Below are 19,400 nucleotides of genomic sequence, written 5' to 3'. Positions count from 1 at the left end.
CGCAGGCGCGCGCACGGAAAGGTGGGTGGAGCCTAATTGCAAGGGGTGTGTCCTAATGTCAAATGCCATGCCTGCAAGCCACTCCCCCCATTTTGTCATGGTGGGGGCATGCCCACCGCTCCAGGAGCTGATGGCCATGCCCACAGTCCCTCTCTTTAGCGAATAAGCACATTGAGCATGTGAATGAGTATTTTCTTACCTAAATGAGTTCTCTGCAGCAGGGAACCTCTGAAGATATTGATCCTTCCTGAACAGGCAGTTTCTAGTTTCAGAGTCGGTGATCACTATTCATGCTGAGATCACATGTTCTGAAAGCCACCTGTTTGCATAGCAATAAAGCCAATGTCATTCATCATGCACCATAGGTTCAACCAGACAATACATAGAAACAAAAGTTTTGGGGTAGGACAAAATGTGAGTTTCCCATATCAAACAATTTTTTATTAATAAAATAGATTTGGTCATTTGGTACCATTTGCATCGTCTTTTCTTCTAGAAGTCCCAGTGGTCCTACCATACTATATGTGTGTCTCCAGCACCATCGCCTTGGTGTGTCTCCAGCCCATATCCCCCCCCATTTGTCTCTTCAGTGGTATCCCCTATGCCTCTCCAGTACCACCACTCTGCTCTCCAGCACCATCCTTCTGTGTCTCCCCAGCGCCATCATCCTGTCTCTCCAGCGCCAACATCCTGCGTTTCCCCAGTGGCGTCCTCCTGCCCTAGCACAGAATAGCCCCCTTCCCCTAAGACATCATCTCCCCTTAGTGCAGAATAGCCCCCTTCCCCTCACACATCATCTCCCCGTAGTACAGAATAACCCCCCTCTTTCTCAGACAGACAGATCATCATTCCTCCATCCCCCAGACTCATACAGAATAGCCCAATCTCCCATCTACCTACCCGAGAAATCAGCTAGTCTTTGAAATAAAAAAAAAAAAGAATAGCCCCCCCACCCCGTCTGTTTCCTATCCTGGCTTTCCCTCTAGTTCAATTAATTTGGTCCCTGCCCAGGGGCGGATCTTGACTTTTCTTTTAGGGGGGTCAATTTAATAATTTGTGACTCCTCTCTCCTGTCCTGGCACCTCCCCTTTCTGGTCCCAACTCCTCCCCTGTACTGGTGTATTTAAGAAAAAAAATTTTATTTTGGTGGTCACAGGGATTATTCCAATTTCTGTATTTTTTATTCCTTTTTGTCGTACTCGCATCCCACCCCTTATCATATGCATATTGGCATTTATTGATGCCGTATGCATGATTACTTACGCTCAGGACAACTATTCCGATAATAAGCTGACCCATGCGAAGTTATGACTTTTGGGTTTTTAACTGTGGGCCAATGCGTGCAGGGGGGAGGAGGGATCAGAAGGATCCCTCTCTGGGGATTTCTGCAGAAAGAAGCCTATAGCTTTCTATAGGCAATCAGATACGGTATGCGGTCAGGAAGCCGGCGGTTGAAATGCCGACCGCCGGCTTCCCGACTGTCAAATTCCTGCATGGGACTAAAGATAGGCGTCGAAATCCCGCACCTATCATTATCCCTGTGCCGGAATCCCGACGCCCGGCATACTGAACAAAGGTATGCCGGGCGGCGAGAGCAGACAGCCGCAGGGGGGCGGGTTAGCATGGGTGCTCCCGGGGGGGGATTTAGGGTTAGGCACCCCCCACGGGTGGGTTAGGCTAGGGGAAGGGGGGGCTTAGGTTAAGGGTGCGGGGTGGGGGGTTAGGTTTAGGCACTCCTGGGGGGAGGTTAGGGTTAGGCACTTAGGGGGATTCAGGGGTGCCTAACCTCCTAAGAGAGGGTTGGGGGGGGGGGGAGAAAGTTAGGGATAGATTACATACTTACCTTGTCGGGATCTTCACTTGTCTGCCTTCCCGCGTCACTATTACATCCGGCGGGCTCACGTTCGGCGGTATATAATACCGATTCCATCAGATACGTGCAGGAACGCCCACTGCCCAGGAAAAGAGCACTAGAACCTGCTCAAAGTAGGCACAGGAAGGTGCCAGCCCGGGTGCCCAAATCTGCAGCCACATATCTGGGTGAGGCAGGCCAGGTTGAACATATTACTTAATGTGCAGACTTGAGAGGGTGTAGTGTGGCCAGGGAGAGGGAAAGGACAGGATCACGCCTGCTGCTGCTCCTCACTGTTATTACAGAACTCTATGAGCTGAATGTTCAGCAGCCTCCACCCCCGGCTCAGTCTAGCATGTTATGGAGCTGTGTGCACTCAGCCCAGTTCCAGGTGGTTGGGAGTTGACTGCTTACATGAAAAACATTTTGGACACTGCAGCCCTCCCCCATCACTTTCCGTTTTCAGCACAGCCTAATAAATCATGCTGGCTGATCGTAGATTTAGCTTGTGGGTGAACAGAGGGATCTTAACCTGCGTACTGCGTAGTGCAGGACTGATTGGAGATAGGACTGACTTTGCTTGGGGGGGGGGTCAGTGATTGCTCCCTCTTCACTCTGTTTCCTCCCCAGGCTGTAAAGTTACAGTTTAAAACTTCACAGCCTGGGGAGCGGACAGAGTGAAAAGGACACAATCGGGGATGGCTAGCAGGCATGACGGACCCCCCTCCTACCTCCGTGACTTACATGCTGCCGCTGTCCCGCTCCTCCTCCATATGAATGAAGCAGCGCAGCAGCACCCAGGCTTAAGAGGAAAGCAAACCTCTTTGCATGAGAGAGGTGGACCGCTAGTTGTGACAGGCAGCCGACTGGCTGCCTGTCATGCAAACACAAAACAAGGACAGCCTGTGACGCAATTCAGGGGGCGGGGCCAAAGATAACAAGCGGCCCCTTGGACCAATCAGCCCACCGGGATTTATCCCGCTAAAGATAACGGCCAATCCGCCCCTGACTCCACTAGACCACCAGGCCATTACTTTATACTGGCGCAGGGAATAGCTGAGGCCAGGAACCCGGTGGTTGATGTCAGCATAGGGGAGATGGTCCTCTCTCTGCGGCCCCTCCCCCAGCTCAGGGCACCATTCCACTGCGGTCTTGCAGCCCCTGAGCTGCTCCTCCCTCCAAGGCTCTGGGAATGCTGGGTCCAGTCTCCATATATATCTCTCCTAGGAGCCAGCTTAAACAACGCTATTTCCTACCAGCCACTGCGGTCTGTGTAGTTGAATTTGGTGCCCACTGCAGTTATATTATATACTATGCAGTGTATGTGACTTGTGCTAGCGCTGCTGTCTGTTATATTATATACTATGCAGTGTATGTGACTTGTGCTAGCGCTGCTGTCTGTTATATTATATACTATGCAGTGTATGTGACTTGTGCTAGCGCTGCTGTCTGTTATATTATATACTATGCAGTGTATGTGACTTGTGCTAGCGCTGCTGTCTGTTATATTATATACTATGCAGTGTATGTGACTTGTGCTAGCGCTGCTGTCTGTTATATTATATACTATGCATTGTATGTGATTTGTGCTAGCGCTGCTGTCTGTTATATTATATACTATGCAGTGTATGTGACTTGTGCTAGCGCTGCTGTCTGTTATATACTATGCAGTGTATGTGACTTGTGCTAGCGCTGCTGTCTGTTATATTATATACTATGCAGTGTATGTGACTTGTGCTAGCGCTGCTGTCTGTTATATTATATACTATGCATTGTATGTGATTTGTGCTAGCGCTGCTGTCTGTTATATTATATACTATGCAGTGTATGTGACTTGTGCTAGCGCTGCTGTCTGTTATATTATATACTATGCAGTGTATGTGACTTGTGCTAGCGCTGCTGTCTGTTATATTATATACTATGCAGTGTATGTGACTTGTGCTAGCGCTGCTGTCTGGTATATTATATACTATGCAGTGTATGTGACTTGTGCTAGCGCTGCTGTCTGGTATATTATATACTATGCAGTGTATGTGACTTGTGCTAGCTCTGCTGTCAGTTATATTATATACTATGCAGTGTATGTGACTTGTGCTAGCGCTGCTGTCTGTTATATTATATACTATGCAGTGTATGTGACTTGTGCTAGCGCTGCTGTCTGTTATATTATATACTATGCAGTGTATGTGACTTGTGCTAGCGCTGCTGTCTGTTATATTATATACTATGCAGTGTATGTGACTTGTGCTAGCGCTGCTGTCTGTTATATTATATACTATGCAGTGTATGTGACTTGTGCTAGCGCTGCTGTTATATTATATACTATGCAGTGTATGTGACTTGTGCTAGCGCTGCTGTCTGTTATATTATATACTATGCAGTGTATGTGACTTGTGCTAGCTCTGCTGTCTGTTATATTATATACTATGCAGTGTATGTGACTTGTGCTAGCGCCGCTGTCTGTTATATACTATGCAGTGTATGTGGCTTGTGCTAGCGCTGCTGTCTGTTATATTATATACTATGCAGTGTATGTGACTTGTGCTAGCGCCGCTGTCTGTTATATTATATACTTTGCATTGTATGTGACTTGTGCTAGCGCTGCTGTCTGGTATATTATATACTATGCAGTGTATGTGACTTGTGCTAGCGCTGCTGTCTGGTATATTATATACTATGCAGTGTATGTGACTTGTGCTAGCGCTGCTGTCTGTTTATATTTCTCTCAACTGTCAGCTTATACCTTTCCCTTTATTTCACTATAATCCTGGAATGCTGATGAATAGGGGGTTCACTGTACTTCACATCTACTTGTATTTGTGAGTGCTGTCACCTACTGTACATCTGTGTTGCGCCTTGCACTGTGCCATATTCATATATCTGTGTTGCTCACTGCACTGTGCCATATTGTGTACTATACTATCCTTGCAGCTATGTCTAGCAAAGGCAAGAGTAACAAGCAGGTTACTGTCGCTACTCTGGTTTCTTGTAAGTCCTGTTTAGCAGGTTTATCCCCAGATGATACCATTCAAGATGGTCTATGTGCATCTTGTTATACTGTACCTGGCCAGTCGGCCAATGCTACCTCTCCACAGGAACCCCCCAGGGCTTCCTTTTCACAGGTGGCAAAAATTGCGAACCACCTAGCGGTCCCTGTGGTAGCTCCCCCTATGGGATGGCCACAACATGTGCTCCCTGCAAATCCAGTACCTCCTTTGCCTCCTCCATGGGTAGACGTACTTTCTCCGTCAGTGCAGAGTCTGGCGGATATCTCTACAGCCTTTCAACAAATGTTGCAAAAGGAGAGACCCTTACCTAGTAAAACTACTAAGCATGCTATGTTATCTTCCCAGTCCACCCAGCTATCAGATTCTGAGTTATCATCTGACTTCTCCCTCTCTGACCTCCCCTCGGGGGAGGAGGAGCCTCAGTCTAAATTGAATATACCTGCACTAGAGAGAGCTGTAAAATCAATTCTCAAATAGAAGATACAGAGCCCACTCCTAAGGCAAACGAGCCACTCTTTAAATGACAGAAGGTAGTTTTGCTGGAGTTTCCTCACTCTGATCTAATGAGTGAAGCATGGAATACCCCAAATAAAAAGTTTCAGCTGCCTAAACGTTTGATTTCTTTTTTCCTATTCCAACTACTAATTGCGCTAAATGGGAAGTTCCCCCAGTTGTAGTTCCTTCGTGACACGCTTGGTTAAGAACTCTACCTTACCTATCCATACAGCAACCTCCTTAAAGGAGACCACAGATAGAAGGATTGAAGCTTTCCTGATGTCTGTATACTCTCTTACAGGATCTATTACTCGTTCTGACATATCTACGGCCTGGGTGGCAAAAGCCATTGAGAGCTGGGCTGAGACCCTAGCAGACACATTTTCCTCTGATGCTTCTCGGGAACAGCTGTCCTACATCTCGCACATTAGGGATGCAGCCTCCTATTTAGGAGAAGCAGCTTTGGATACTGGTCTCCTAGCTTCCAAGGCTTCTGCCACTTCGGTGGTAGCCCGCCGTATTATTTTTCCTTTGGTCATGGAAGGCAGACTCGGACTCTGAAAATACTTTGGAGTCTCTGCCTTACTCTGGGGAGATTCTGTTTGGCCCAGAAATGGACAAGATTGTGACTACCTTGGCAGTGTCTAAAACCGCTTTCTTGCCCTCTGCATCTGCTTCAAGGCCTCGGATGTCATCCTTTCGGTCCCTTCGTCCCCAGGGAAAGGCTAAAGGTCAGTGCTTTCCACGGCAGTTAGCATCCACAAAGGCCTCCCAGCCTAGGACCAAACAGGCCTGGGCTAGTAAACGTCGAGCTACCAAATCTGAGGACAAGCCTTCAGCCTGACAGGGGCTCCAAGGGGTGGGAAGCCAACTTCTTCAGTTTACCCAGTTCTGGCGTCAGACCAGGGCTTTCTACAGCTCCGCAAGTCTTTACCAAGATCATGGCAGTTATGGCGGTCCACCTTCGTTGTCAGGGGTTTAGGCTGCTCCCATAGTTGGGTGACCTCTTGCTATTAGCAAGCTCTCCAGAGGTCCTTCATCGCCATCTTCAGGTAACCATTGCTTTTCCACAACCGCACGGCTGGATGATCAACTGGAAAAATCTACTGGTACATCTGTTAGCCTTCTTGGATTCTCAGGCTCAGAGAATCTTCCTGACAGCAGACAAAATCTCCGCATTTCAACACTGAGTGCGCATGTTACTCCAGTCGCCAAGTGTCAATTCACTCAGCAATGCAGACCTTGGGATCCATGGTATCCACTTTCTACATGGTGGAGTTTGCGCAGTTCCACTCCAGATCCCTACAACACCTGATCCTATTCAAGTGGAATGGGCTGCCTCATCTGATCAGATCCCAGACCATGGTTCTCTCTCCGGAGGTTCGCCTGTCCATCTCCTAGTGGTTACATATGTCCCACTTGAACAAGGGTCGCCCGTTCTGATTCCCAGATTGGGTGCTCCTCACCACGGATGCAAATCTCCACGGGTGGGGCGCAGTGACAGACCAGCACTCTTTCCTGGGACGTTGGGCTCCCACAGAGAGGGTCCTCCCAATCAATGTCCTGGAACTCTGGGCCATCTACAGAGCCTTCTCTTTGGCTCAGGACATTCTCAGGGGCATGCCAGTACAAGTATAGTACGACAACGCCACAGCGGTGGCCTACCTCAATCACCAAGGAGGCACTCGCAGTCGGTCGGCAATGACAGTAGTAGACATGCATCCTCACATGGGCCGAACATCACCTCCCGGCTATTTCTGTGGTCTTCAAACCGAGGATTCTCAATTGAGAAGCAGATTTTTTTTCAGCCGTCACGACATGCACGCCGGGTAGTGGTCTCTACACCCAGAAGTCTTTCAAATCTTGGTGGACAAATGGGGCCCACCAGAGGTGGACCTCATGGCCTCATAACACAATTACAAAACTCTGGCGTATGGGTCCAGGACAAGAAACCCAGAAACAGGTTTCATAGACACCTTGTCAGTGAAGTGGACCAAATACCTAGCGTACCTCTTCCCTCCAGTCTCCCTCCTTCCTCGGATCCTTTGAATTATCAAGCAGGGTAGGGTAACGGTTCTGCTGGTAGCTCCCGCTTGGACCAGATCTCACTGGTTCTCTGACCTTCGGAGTCTCTCCATAGACTCTCCATTCCCACTTCCTCTACAACTGGACCTGTTATCTCAGGGTCCCTGTCTGCATCCAGACCTCGCTCACCTGTCTTTGATGGCGTAGCTCTTGAGACATCCCTACTGAGGTCTAAAGCATTTTCTAGCTCTGTGGTTCAGGCCATGCTCAGAGCCCATAAGACGGCCTCCGCCCGGATCTATCACCAGGTGTGGCATACATACTTCCATACATACTTCCAGTGGTGTGCTACCAGAAGCTATGACCCTCAGGTTTTTCAGGTTTCTAGAATCCTGACCTTCCTTCAAGCTGGACTAGATCTTGGACTCCGCCTGGCCTCTCTGAAAGTGCATGTCTCTGCTCTGTCCATCTGGTTACAGCGCAGAATTGCTCCACTGCCAGATGTTCACACCTTCCTTCAAAGTGTCCTCCATATTTATCCTCCCTTTGACCCTCCAGTGGCTCTGTGGGATTTGTCGGTGGTTCTCCTCGCACTTAAGGGGTCTCTGTTTGAATCCCTGGAATCAGTAGTCATCAAATGGCTCACTGCAAATTTTCTCTTTTGGCTATCGCGTCTGCCCATGATATCGGATTTGGGGGCACCTGGGTATTGGATTTGGGGGCACTTGCCTGTCGCTCCCCATTTTTGATCTTTCATCAGTACAGGGCCGTCCTTTGAACTCATCATAATGAGGAAATTGTAGCTTCGGGCCTTCCAATCACCAGACCTCTCGGCAGGTGAGGCCTCCTTGGATGTGGTCCATGCTCTGAGGATCTACGTGTACCATACTAGTTCCATCAGGAAAATAGATTCTCTCATTGTCCTATATGAATTCAATAAGAAGGGATGGCCAGCTAACAAACCGATTCTGGACAGATGGCTTTGCATGACTATCTCACAGACTTACACGCAGGCTGGCCTTCCTGTGCTGGATACCGTGTCTGCTCATTCTACTCGCTCTGTGGGTCCCTCTTGGGTTGTCCGCCATGGCGCGTCTGCTGAACAACTATGCAAGGCGGCCATATGGTCTTCCATCCACACCTTTCTTAGGTTCTATGCCTTTGATACTTTCTTCGGATGCCGGATTCTCCTCTCAGCTCAGGAGCGTCCCCATCCTTGAACAACTGCTTTGGTACATCCCCAGTGTCTCCCTGTGGAACCCCATGGACCCTGAAGAAGAAAAGGAGAGATATGGTAAAACTTGCCCTTGTTAACTGTCTTTCTTCGAAGTCCATAGGGTCCACAGGGTACCCACCCTGACGCTCCTGGCTTCTATGGGTTTCTTCACTTGGTCACCAGTTTCCATCTCTGTGTGAGAGTGTGATTCTTCAGTGTACCAGTCTTCCTTCTCCTATCCTGCTCCTGCATTGGGCTTGTTGACAAAACTGTGTTGCCTTCAGGCTGTGGGCGGGGTATAGGGGGAAGGACCGGAGCATCCTGGGACATAAAAAGCTTTGCTGTTGGTGTTCGGTCCTCCAAGTTCCACCTATACCCCAATGTCTCCCTGTGGAGCCTATGGACTTCGAAGAAAGAGAGTTAACAAGGGTAAGTTTTACCATAACTCTCCTTATCTACCATATGGTGTCTCGATTTCGGCACACACTTACTGCTGACCTCCAAAAAATGATTGGGGAGATTCATAAGTATGTTTCTGATTTGTCCCAATGGGTGGTGGCTATGAAATCTAAACTAAACGGTGACTCTAAACACCTTGCTGATGCTCTTCACAAAATTGACTTCTTTCACCAAAGAATGTGTTCCTTAATGCGGAGGACCTTGAGAACTTTCAAAGGCACAACAACCTCATCGTGTTTATTCTACGTCCGGCACCAGGCAGGGCGCTGGACCTAGAGAAAGGGCACATCTGTGTGCATCTGAAAAGGGGCATGGCCAAGGAAAAGGGGCATGTCTTTAAGACGCCTCCTCATTTCTTCACTTTTGGGAGTGTGCCCGGCACTTAAGGACATGCCGGGCTGCCCCCAAGTGCTCCTGTCAGTGTGGATAGATGCGGAGCACATGCACCCAGCATCCATTCACCGGCAGTGACCACTACACCGCAGTTTCCCCACCAGCGGGAAACTGCAACCCACGGGTGGGGACGGCACCCGCTGGCTGTTTCAGCGGGGCGCCACTAAGGAAAACAAGGTTCTTTTTGCCCTTTAGAAATAGAGCAGGGCACAGCGCACCGCAAAAACAGCCTAGTGGGAACGCTAAAGCTCAGACTTCATGGCATCCCTTAGTCGGTTGATGCTTAAGGTATGGAAAGTTTTCTTCTGTTTTTTTGTTTTCTGGTTCCATCTTTATCTGATGCTTCCATCCATATTGAATGGGCTCATCGGGCTATACACCCTAAACCTGCAGTTTTCCACACTTTGGTCCTTTAACCTATTGCTAAACGTCATGATATTTGGGATGTTACTAGGTTCCTCAGAGAACATGGCTACCATTATAACTGAAGCTTGCCTTTTTGTTTGCTTGTGGATGTTGGTGGCCACTAGGTTACAGTCCATTATCCCAGAGAAGCTAGAGAAACTTAATCTAACCATGTGCTCCAGAACGGCCTTCCTCGCAGATGGATGACTCTTGAGTATCTTTATATTTGCTTGCTCCACATTTTAGATTTCTATACATTATATTGCTCATTTCTATAGTTTTATAATAAGAATGGGACTGCGCTTATTTATTAGAACCAAGTTGTGAAATGGCAGAAAAATTGTATAGCAGTCAGGTTTCCCAATAATAAAAATAATTTAATCACATATAAGAATAAAATATAAATATATAACAATACGCTTCAATATATATTATTAGGAATATCTATAATTCTTACAAATATATAACAATACGCTTCAATATATATTAGGAATATCTATAATTCTTACAAATATATAACAATACGCTTCAATATATATTATTAGGAATATCTATAATTCTTACAAATATATAACAATACGCTTCAATATATATTATTAGGAATATCTATAATTCTTACAAATATATAACAATACGCTTCAATATATATTAGGAATATCTATAATTCTTACAAATATATAACAATACGCTTCAATATATATTATTAGGAATATCTATAATTCTTACAAATATATAACAATACGCTTCAATATATATTATTAGGAATATCTATAATTCTTACAAATATATAACAATATGCTTCAATATATTTTAATAGGAATAACTATAATTCTTAGATCACGAATTGGATAAAACAATCTGTATAGTTTCAACATTCAATATATTGAGTAGAATAGTCCCATAAAAGCACCTGTTAACAGAGCAAGGAAATTATCTAATGTTCACTGATGGTAAAGTAGTAATCCACTTGCATGTGTATAAATAGAATATTCCGTGCAGAATGTTCTCTGAAGATCACATATGATTTAACAGTCCCGAATAGGAAAAAACGTGTGGTGATGTTTGTAAGGCTTAATTAATGTCACAAGCTTTGACCGCACTGGGTGTACCTGAACTGCGGGGTTGCTCTAGGCAATAGCCTGATTAGGACAGCCCTGCTCCAGCAGTCTTGTTTGGCTCCCGTGTGTTCCAGCTCAGTTTAGCCACTTAGTGTCCACCGGGGTCCACTGCAAACACTGTGATGTTATCTTATGTGCTTCCTCTGTATGGTTTGTATTGGCAAGACACTCCAGTGTCCTTATCACAGATCAAAGTGCTGTAAATGGGGGGGTCACACCTTGCACACAATAACGTTTCAACCTATTATATAAGGGCTTTATCAAAGAGACATTTCTCTAGTTTTACTGTTTTTTTTTTGTTGTTATTTTTGTAAATTGACATCATGTATGTCTTTATTTGCAGTTCAGTTTTGCTTATGGGTATTTTTGTGCCTTCACCTCTCTTTCACTTAATGTGTGATCTGCTGTTTTATTGTGCCTTCCCCTTTTTTCTCCTTTTCCTCTTGCCTGGACCTGGCTTGTTCTGCCTTGATGAGATGTTTAGTGAAACTGACCTGCAACATTGTTTTGCACAAAAAAGGATTAGCGTACTGTGCTGGAGATGAGCAGCTCAGTTAGGGAAATAGATTAGATTATGTGTACAGCATCAAAGGCTGGACTGAGCACTAGTGTCGATGTATGTTAAGAAAATGTATAAATATATAAAAAAGATGAAAACAAATAAAATGATAAATAAAAATAAGTGGATAAAAAATATAAAAATAAAATATGAATAATAAAATATAGAAATGGTAAAAATTAACCAGAAAAATAGAAATAAAATAATTAGGTAAACATAAGCACAAAATTCAGCATCAACAGTATATATGGTTAAAAAGTGGGTATTATAGCCACTATGCGTATATTGTTAATGTTTATAGCCTTTTAGGGCTTTTTGGGTGCGGTGATGGGAGGTCCGGTGTGCGTTTCAGAGGGTTCTTCACCCTGTTGGGGTTGAGAGCATCTCTGTCCCTACCTCCCCCTACCTGAAGTCAGCCTTCCTCCTTTCCCTGCAGTCACCGATATGTGGCTGGGACCTGGTCGAATAGTCGAGGCACTTTGTGATGAATCTGATGCCGGGTTATTCTTCACAGGGGTCTCTCTTCCTCCAGCTAGTATTCACTCGCACTGTCCATGCTTAAACCAACGCATTTCACATCTGTTGGGATGCTTTTTCAAGGGTATTTGCTGTCATTTTTTAGGTCTTTTAAATAGTAAAACTTTATTTAGAATTAGGAATGGCCGGAACCGTCCTGTTATAGCGGCAACCTCATGTTCCTATAAGCCATATTTAAAAACTATATACTGCTGTGCTTTATTTTGACAAAATAAAATAAAAAAAAAATTACAGAAAAATAAAAGTAAAAAATAAAAATAACAAATTTAGAATAAGATAGAATAAAAAGAAAATAATAAAAATAAATAAAAATGAAAATAAAAAATAAATCAAAGGATAAATACAAAATAGGTGATGAAAATAGGGATAAAAGAAGAGAATGAGCTATCACTGAAGTTAAAATGTTATGTGTTGTGAACGTGTTCGCAATTGTGTTAAAATTATGTTAAAAAGGTTCAATGTCTATATTGAGATCATTAGGCTCTGACGTTAGTAACTGGTATATCCATTTTGTTTCATTCTTCTTGAGAGTTTTAACCTGATCTTCTCTCCAGTGGGGTTGTATCTTCTGTATACCAACACATTTTTGCCCTGTTGGGGCTCTGTTATGGTGCTCTGCAAAATGTGCTGAAAAGCTGTGGGTTTTCAGTCCTCTTTGTATATTATACAGATGTTCAGATATTCTTGTTTTTATTTTTGTCTGGCCCACATATTGGGTGCCACGTGGGCATTCCAATAACTATATATCTCCCTCAGTGTCACAAGACATACAGTTCTTGATTTGTGATATTTGATTGGAAAATTTTAGCTGGTTTATGTTTGGTTTTTACAGCCTGGCAGAAGTAGCTCCTTGTTGTTTATGGAGGTTTTTTTGCCCTAATGTGGGGAAGAAGCTTTGTGTTAGACATTGTTTTGAATTTCTTGCTTTCTGTACACGATTTTTGGTTGTGTTTTGTGAACTTTTTTAAAGTTCTTCATCCAATAATAAGACATCCAATGGTTATTCAGGATTTTCTCAATTTCTTTATGGTTCCCATTGTATTGTGTGATAAAAATGGATTGTGTTTCTGTTTGTTGTTGGCTTTTTGAGTTGTAGTTAATTAGTTATTTTCTTCTATTTTTGAAATCTTGTCTATTTGTTCTTGTAATGCTGTTTCTTTGTAGCCCTTTTGGATAATTTTTTTCATTTCTCTGCTTTGTTCCATGAAGATATGGTCTTCTGTACAGTTTTGTCTTAAGTGTCGGAATTGTCCTCCTGGAACATTTACCCATTGTCTATGATGATTACTGTTGTATGCCAACATATTGTTTCCATTCACTTTATTGATATGAGGTCTTGTTTGGATACTGTTTTCTTTGATGTATATTTCAAGATCCAGAAATACCACCATATCTGTGCTGTGCTGTAGGTGGTTGTGAACTCCAGATTTAGAGAATTACTGTTCATGTAAATGAGAAAGCCCTTCAGTTCTTCATGGGACCCATTCCAGACGAAAAACAGATCGTCTGTATACATGTGCAAATTCCACATTTTATCTATGTAGATGATGCAATGAGACCAGCATCTATGCTTTTTATTGTATTTCATGGGGCTTATATAAGCTACAAGTTCTTATAGTCTTGAATCATTTTTTTTATATTTATTTTCTGTCTTTATATATTCTTATTACATTGATATTATTCATTTGCAAACAACATAGGTGCTTCTTGATTTCTCGCTGCCCTACCATATGCATGGTACTCGGTAATGCCGGCACACCCACGCTTGCCTCCGGTACTGCGCCCCATGTCCACCAATTACCTTTCCCAGTCAGGAAAGGAATAAATATATAGCATCTACAGCAGCACTCAGGACGACTTGTAAAATAGATATACTGTATATATAGTGTGATAGAAGCACTGGTAAATTATTGATGGAAAATATATTTCTCCAAGGTTTCTGACCCTATGTATTTTAAACCCTCATGAAATGTCTGTTTATGCTTTATGAGAGTTTTGGGCTTTATGGAAAGCTGGATAATGAATCCTGTGGGTGTGGATGTGAGAGTGAAGGGAGGGCCCCATCCACAAGGCCGGTTCGTCTTTTCCGGCCTTCAGCCTGAGAGCAGGCTAATTAGTGGCTGCAGCTGTGAGAGGCTCATATAAGCAGTGTCAGGGTTTGGCTCATGTGCATATGCCTATGTTTGAGGGAAATAGGCCCTATCACTTTGAGAGAGGGAATCTGTTAAGTGCCCAGACGGGCTAGGATTTATTTTTATATTTTCCATTCTATGCACAATAAAAACTGAGGCTAGCTTGCATAAAAACCCTGAACTGGTGTGCTGTTTCCTGACTGCTGTGTGTTTGGAGGCTCCATCTACCCCAGGAGAGGGACCTCCTACCCCAATCTTATTACAATAGATAAAGCTATATATTTAGAATTCCGCTTCATTCAATTTTAATATATTTTTATCATTACACTAATTGTTAATCCTTCTATACTCAGGAACTGGAAACATTCATTTAATTATCCCTCTCTTATGCCAATATTCCCTGTCATAAATCCTCCCTTTTCCTTATCCCAAGATTTAAATTATCCAGGGTAATTTATATCTTTAGTATATTATCCCTGAACTATTGCTCATGATCCAATCGTCTATATATAATCAATTCCTTATGTATATGACATGTCATATCTTCAGGATTCCCTTTCCTGTAGTTGCAGTCTTTCACAGTGCTAATTCATCTTAAACCACCTATAATATTTTATTACAATACACATAATTGGGTTCTTTTATAAATTGGAAGCACTATTAAACCACTACTTCCATAAAAGCATTCAATTATGGTAGTAGTCTGTTTTAAAACGGTTTTATTTCTTGCTACAAATCCTCCCTAAGTAACCATCATATGCATTATCTCAGCAAAAGTGACAAACCTCTCTAACACTAGCTAACAAACATGTCAATCATGAGGAACCTCACTGATTGGGTAATATGTGACCTACATGTTCTACGTTATCATTGGATCAGGCCTCAGGTCTGTGATGCAATCCAATACACAGCCGGAAGGCAGGACAGATTGACTGAACCTACTTGTTTGTCCAATGGCGTTAGAGGAGAAAGCCCACCGGCCACATCACAATGAGGAAGTGATTTAGTTTAAAGACCTGATCCACACAAGAAGCGGCAATGGACAGGTGAACAAGCCACCAGCTGGCGAAACGCGCGTCCTCATCCCGGCAGTTCGGCCAGTGCACGGAACGGACTGTGACCCTAATCTGAAGATCGTATGAATGCCTGCAAACTGACCGCCGTGTCAGTGCAGGCGCTGCTTCCCACAATGAGTGGATAACTTTACTTTCAATTTAACTGACTCATACTTGTTCAACACATTGATCAGCCTATTCTGACTTATGCTACCTAGGGAGTATGTAACATGCTTCCTTTCCATATCAGGCTGGTTATAATTTTGCTGTAGGGTGATTTGCTCTGCGCACAGCATTAACCCATTATTTGCACATTTGTGTTAGCTACTATAACCACATAGGCTTATGCTTGAACCCTTGGACTACAGTTGTCTTTTCTTTTATTTTTGGTTGATTGGTTCACACAGGAGGACATGCTGCATGCATAATTGTGTTGTTATAGAGAACTTTATTCCTTCTGCATAACCTAAGCAATTATCCATAGGGATAATAGATTTGTTTCTGACTGTGATCTCCATACTCTATATGTACTTGTATGTTAACAAGACTGGATTAGGAAAACAGTGAGCACAAATTCTATATCCTTTTCATGAAAGTATGGTAATGGAGCACGCAAAATGACATTGCAGGCTTGTATTGGCTTGAAATAAGTAATATGTTTAACTGAGACAACTAAATATTGATTGCTTATATAGACCAGTTAACTGATCCATGGCGGCACATTAGTAGCCGAGAGTTATTACTTGCATAAGAATAACTAGTTGAGAATCATATATAAATGTTTATGAGTAAAAAGTTTACCACGTTATGATACATTTTTGGAATCCGTAACAACAGTGCCTATATATGTTGGAATACAACACTTTGACAATGAATGTATGTAAAACTATTATTTCCTGACATTAAAAGTATGCCTATGTACTACTTTTTGCTGAACTGTGCGTGATTTAATAAAGTGGACTCCTCATACGAAGTCAGTCCTACAAACACCTCTTTACTGTGTTTACCTGGGCATTCATACTCTCCTATCCCGGGCAGATTTCCCTACAATCATACCTTACCGGATATGCCCAATCTCGTCTGATCTTGGAAGCTATACAGTACGGGCCTGGTTAGTACCCGGATGGGAGACCACCTGGGAATACCAGGTGCTGTAGGTTATATACACACGAGGTGAAGTGGGACAGATTGGTAACACAGTAGAGGTTATTTGCTGTACAGTATCTGCACTATGTCATTTCCGTGCACACAGTACATAGAAATGTTAGCATTTTACATGCTGTCTGATATATAGTCAGGGTCAACAAGGTACTTGTCTCTCCACTTATGTATATTATTATGACATTATATCAAATAATGATGTAAGAGACCTTTTACCTTATGTACAATATCTTCGCCACCGTATATCGATGGTTATCTTTATTACTCTCGATATGTCACCTATCCTATGTAATTAGGGGGCAAATTCAATTTTAATTATATGAATTAAAAGTTACATTTTATATACAATATTTGATGTGGATATTTTCCACAAGAATGCCCCAGTAGCAAGCCCTTCTTTCTTCTTTTTGTTTTACATAACCAGGGCTATCAGGGTATCTGTCTCCCCACATATAATTGCTACAGCACCAATATGATGACATGGGGGACCACTTACCACTTGTTTAAAACTCTCGTCCTACTCCATATTTTAACATATATGTCGTCCCAACTGTGACACATATTATACAAATTCTCAATATGGGGTATTTATTAACTCTATACGTACTTAGGTTATATTTTACCATTGTCAACATAATGTGAATATTTATTTTAAGCGTGCCCCAACAAAGAGCCTGTCCTTTTTTCTTTTTCTTTGTGTTCTAAGCTATATAGCTAGACAGATAAAGTTAGCTAATTGTACATGTTATATATATATATATATATATATATATATATATATCTCTTACCACAGTTTTCTGCTTTTTGTTTTCACTTTTTGTGTGACTATCACTATTCCTCATTGGAACTAGCAGCTATTTTTTTCCTATACACTAATATACAATTTTCTTTTAAATGTATATATATAGGATATATTACTACCCTTAATCTATTAGTATTTTGTACACCTGTTTTTATTAGCACAGAGGAATTATTTCTGCCTTTTTTTCTTGTCAAAATAAATGACAGCCTCATAAAGACGTATAGCCTAAATGCTGAGATGAGGGATTGACCTATCACCCTTTGCTTATAACTTGGGAACCAGGTGAAAGTTCCCCCTTGGGCATTATCTAGGGCTGGCCAGCTCCTGGGCTAGTAAAAAGAGCCTAGAGTCCTATGGGATCTGCTCCATTTAGTAAGACTTATTGCCTTTTTTTGGCAAACCCCCTTTGCTTCCTTACTTCTCCTATATTATGTGTATGAGTGTGAACGGAAGCAGCCCAAAGTATTCCGCATGAGGTTGTACTAAGCACAACCTATGGGAATGGAGGGGAGATTAATATTAATAAATTAAATTCCTTAGCTGTGGGATACTTGGCTAACTATTTTATTTCTACCAGGTGGATCCAATACAAGGAAGACCTCGGAGGGACATCTTTTTTGGTCTCCAGATTTTAAATTAGAAGATAACCCCACACAAGGATCTCCAGAAGAAAATAGCATTACCCTAAATATACATCCAGCTCTTCTTAGTGAAGATAAACCATCTGATCCCTCTATTCTTAAGGAATGTACTTCTGGTAACTCTCATATTGCTGCACATAGTACAGATCATAGCAGTGATACAGTCACTTCTGAGTGTGGAAAATATTTTTCACCCAAATCAGTTCTTGTTATGCACAAGAGAAGTCACACAGGAGAGAAAAAAATTTTTTCAAGTAAGTCAGCTCTTGTTATACATCAGAGAAGTCATACAGGGGAGAGACCATTTCCATGTTCTGAGTGTGGAAAATGTTTTAAAAGGAAATCACATCTTGGTAGACATCAAATAAGTCACACAGGTGAGAAACTATTTCCATGTTCTGAGTGTGGGAAAAGTTTTACTAGTAAATCAGAGCTTGTTAGACATCAGAGAATTCACACAGGTGAGAAACTATTTCCATGTTCTGAGTGTGGAAAATCTTTTAAAAAGAAATCAGCTCTTGTTACACATGAGAGAAGTCACACAGGTGAGAAACCATTTTCATGTTCTGAGTGTGGGAAATGTTTTACACAGAAATCAGATCTTGTTAAACATGAGAGAATTCATACAGGTGAGAAACCATTTCCATGTTCTGAGTGTGGGAAATGTTTTACACTAAAATCACATCTTGTTATACATCAGAGAAGTCACACAGGTGAGAAACTATTTCCATGTTCTGAGTGCGGGAAAAGTTTTACTAGTAAATCAGAGCTTGTTAGACATCAGAGAATTCACACAGGTGAGAAACTATTTCCATGTTCTGAGTGTGGGAAATGTTTTACACTAAAATCAGCTCTTGTTACACATCAGAGAAGTCACACAGGTGAAAAACCATTTTCATGCTCCGAGTGTGGGAAATGTTTTACACAGAAAACAGCTCTTTTTATACATGAGAGAAGTCACAGGTGAGCAACCATTTCCATGTTCTGAATGTGGGAAAACTTTTTCACAGAAATCACAACTCGTTCTACATCAGAGAAGTCACACAGGTGAGCAACCATTTCCATGTTCTGAATGTGGGAAAAGTTTTTCAAAGAAATCACAACTCGTTATACATCAGAGAAGTAACACAGGTGAGAAACACTTTTCATGTCCTGAGTGTGGGAAATGTTTTACACAGAAATCACATCTTGTTGGACATGAGAGACGTCACACAGGTGCAAAACCATTTCCATGTTCTGAGTGTGGAAAATGTTTTACACTAAAATCAGCTCTTGTTATACATCAGAGAATTCACACAGGGGAGAATTTTTCATGTTCTGAGTGTAGGAAATGTTTTACACAGAAATTACAACTTGTTACACATCAGAGAAGTCACACAGGTGAGAAACCATTTCCATGCTCTGAATGTGGGAAATGTTTTATACAGAAATCACATCTTGTTAAACATCAGAGAAGTCACACAAATGAGAGGCCATTTTCATGTTCTGTATAGGGTTGGACATCAGGAGCTTTGTGTCAAATGATTGCCAGGCTTCTGTCAT

General features: G+C 42.6%; 1 protein-coding gene and 1 pseudogene across 1 annotated transcript in view; both read left to right on the top strand.

Annotated features, from left to right (window-relative positions):
* The window catches only part of LOC148480726 (uncharacterized), a 280,051-nt gene that overhangs the window by 11,706 nt on the left and 248,945 nt on the right, over positions 1 to 19,400 (top strand). The window contains 2 exon segments of the mRNA XM_088453954.1: positions 17,795 to 18,806; positions 18,808 to 19,073. Of these exon segments, the coding sequence (XP_088310080.1) occupies positions 17,795 to 18,806; positions 18,808 to 19,073 (1,278 nt within the window).
* LOC148480732 (5S ribosomal RNA) lies at positions 16,297 to 16,414 on the top strand (annotated as a pseudogene).

This window comes from Taudactylus pleione, unplaced genomic scaffold (genome assembly GCF_031769625.1).
Source record: "Taudactylus pleione unplaced genomic scaffold, aTauple2 ptg000603l, whole genome shotgun sequence".
NCBI lineage: Eukaryota > Metazoa > Chordata > Amphibia > Anura > Myobatrachidae > Taudactylus > Taudactylus pleione.
This window is presented reverse-complemented; position numbering and strand designations above follow the sequence as displayed.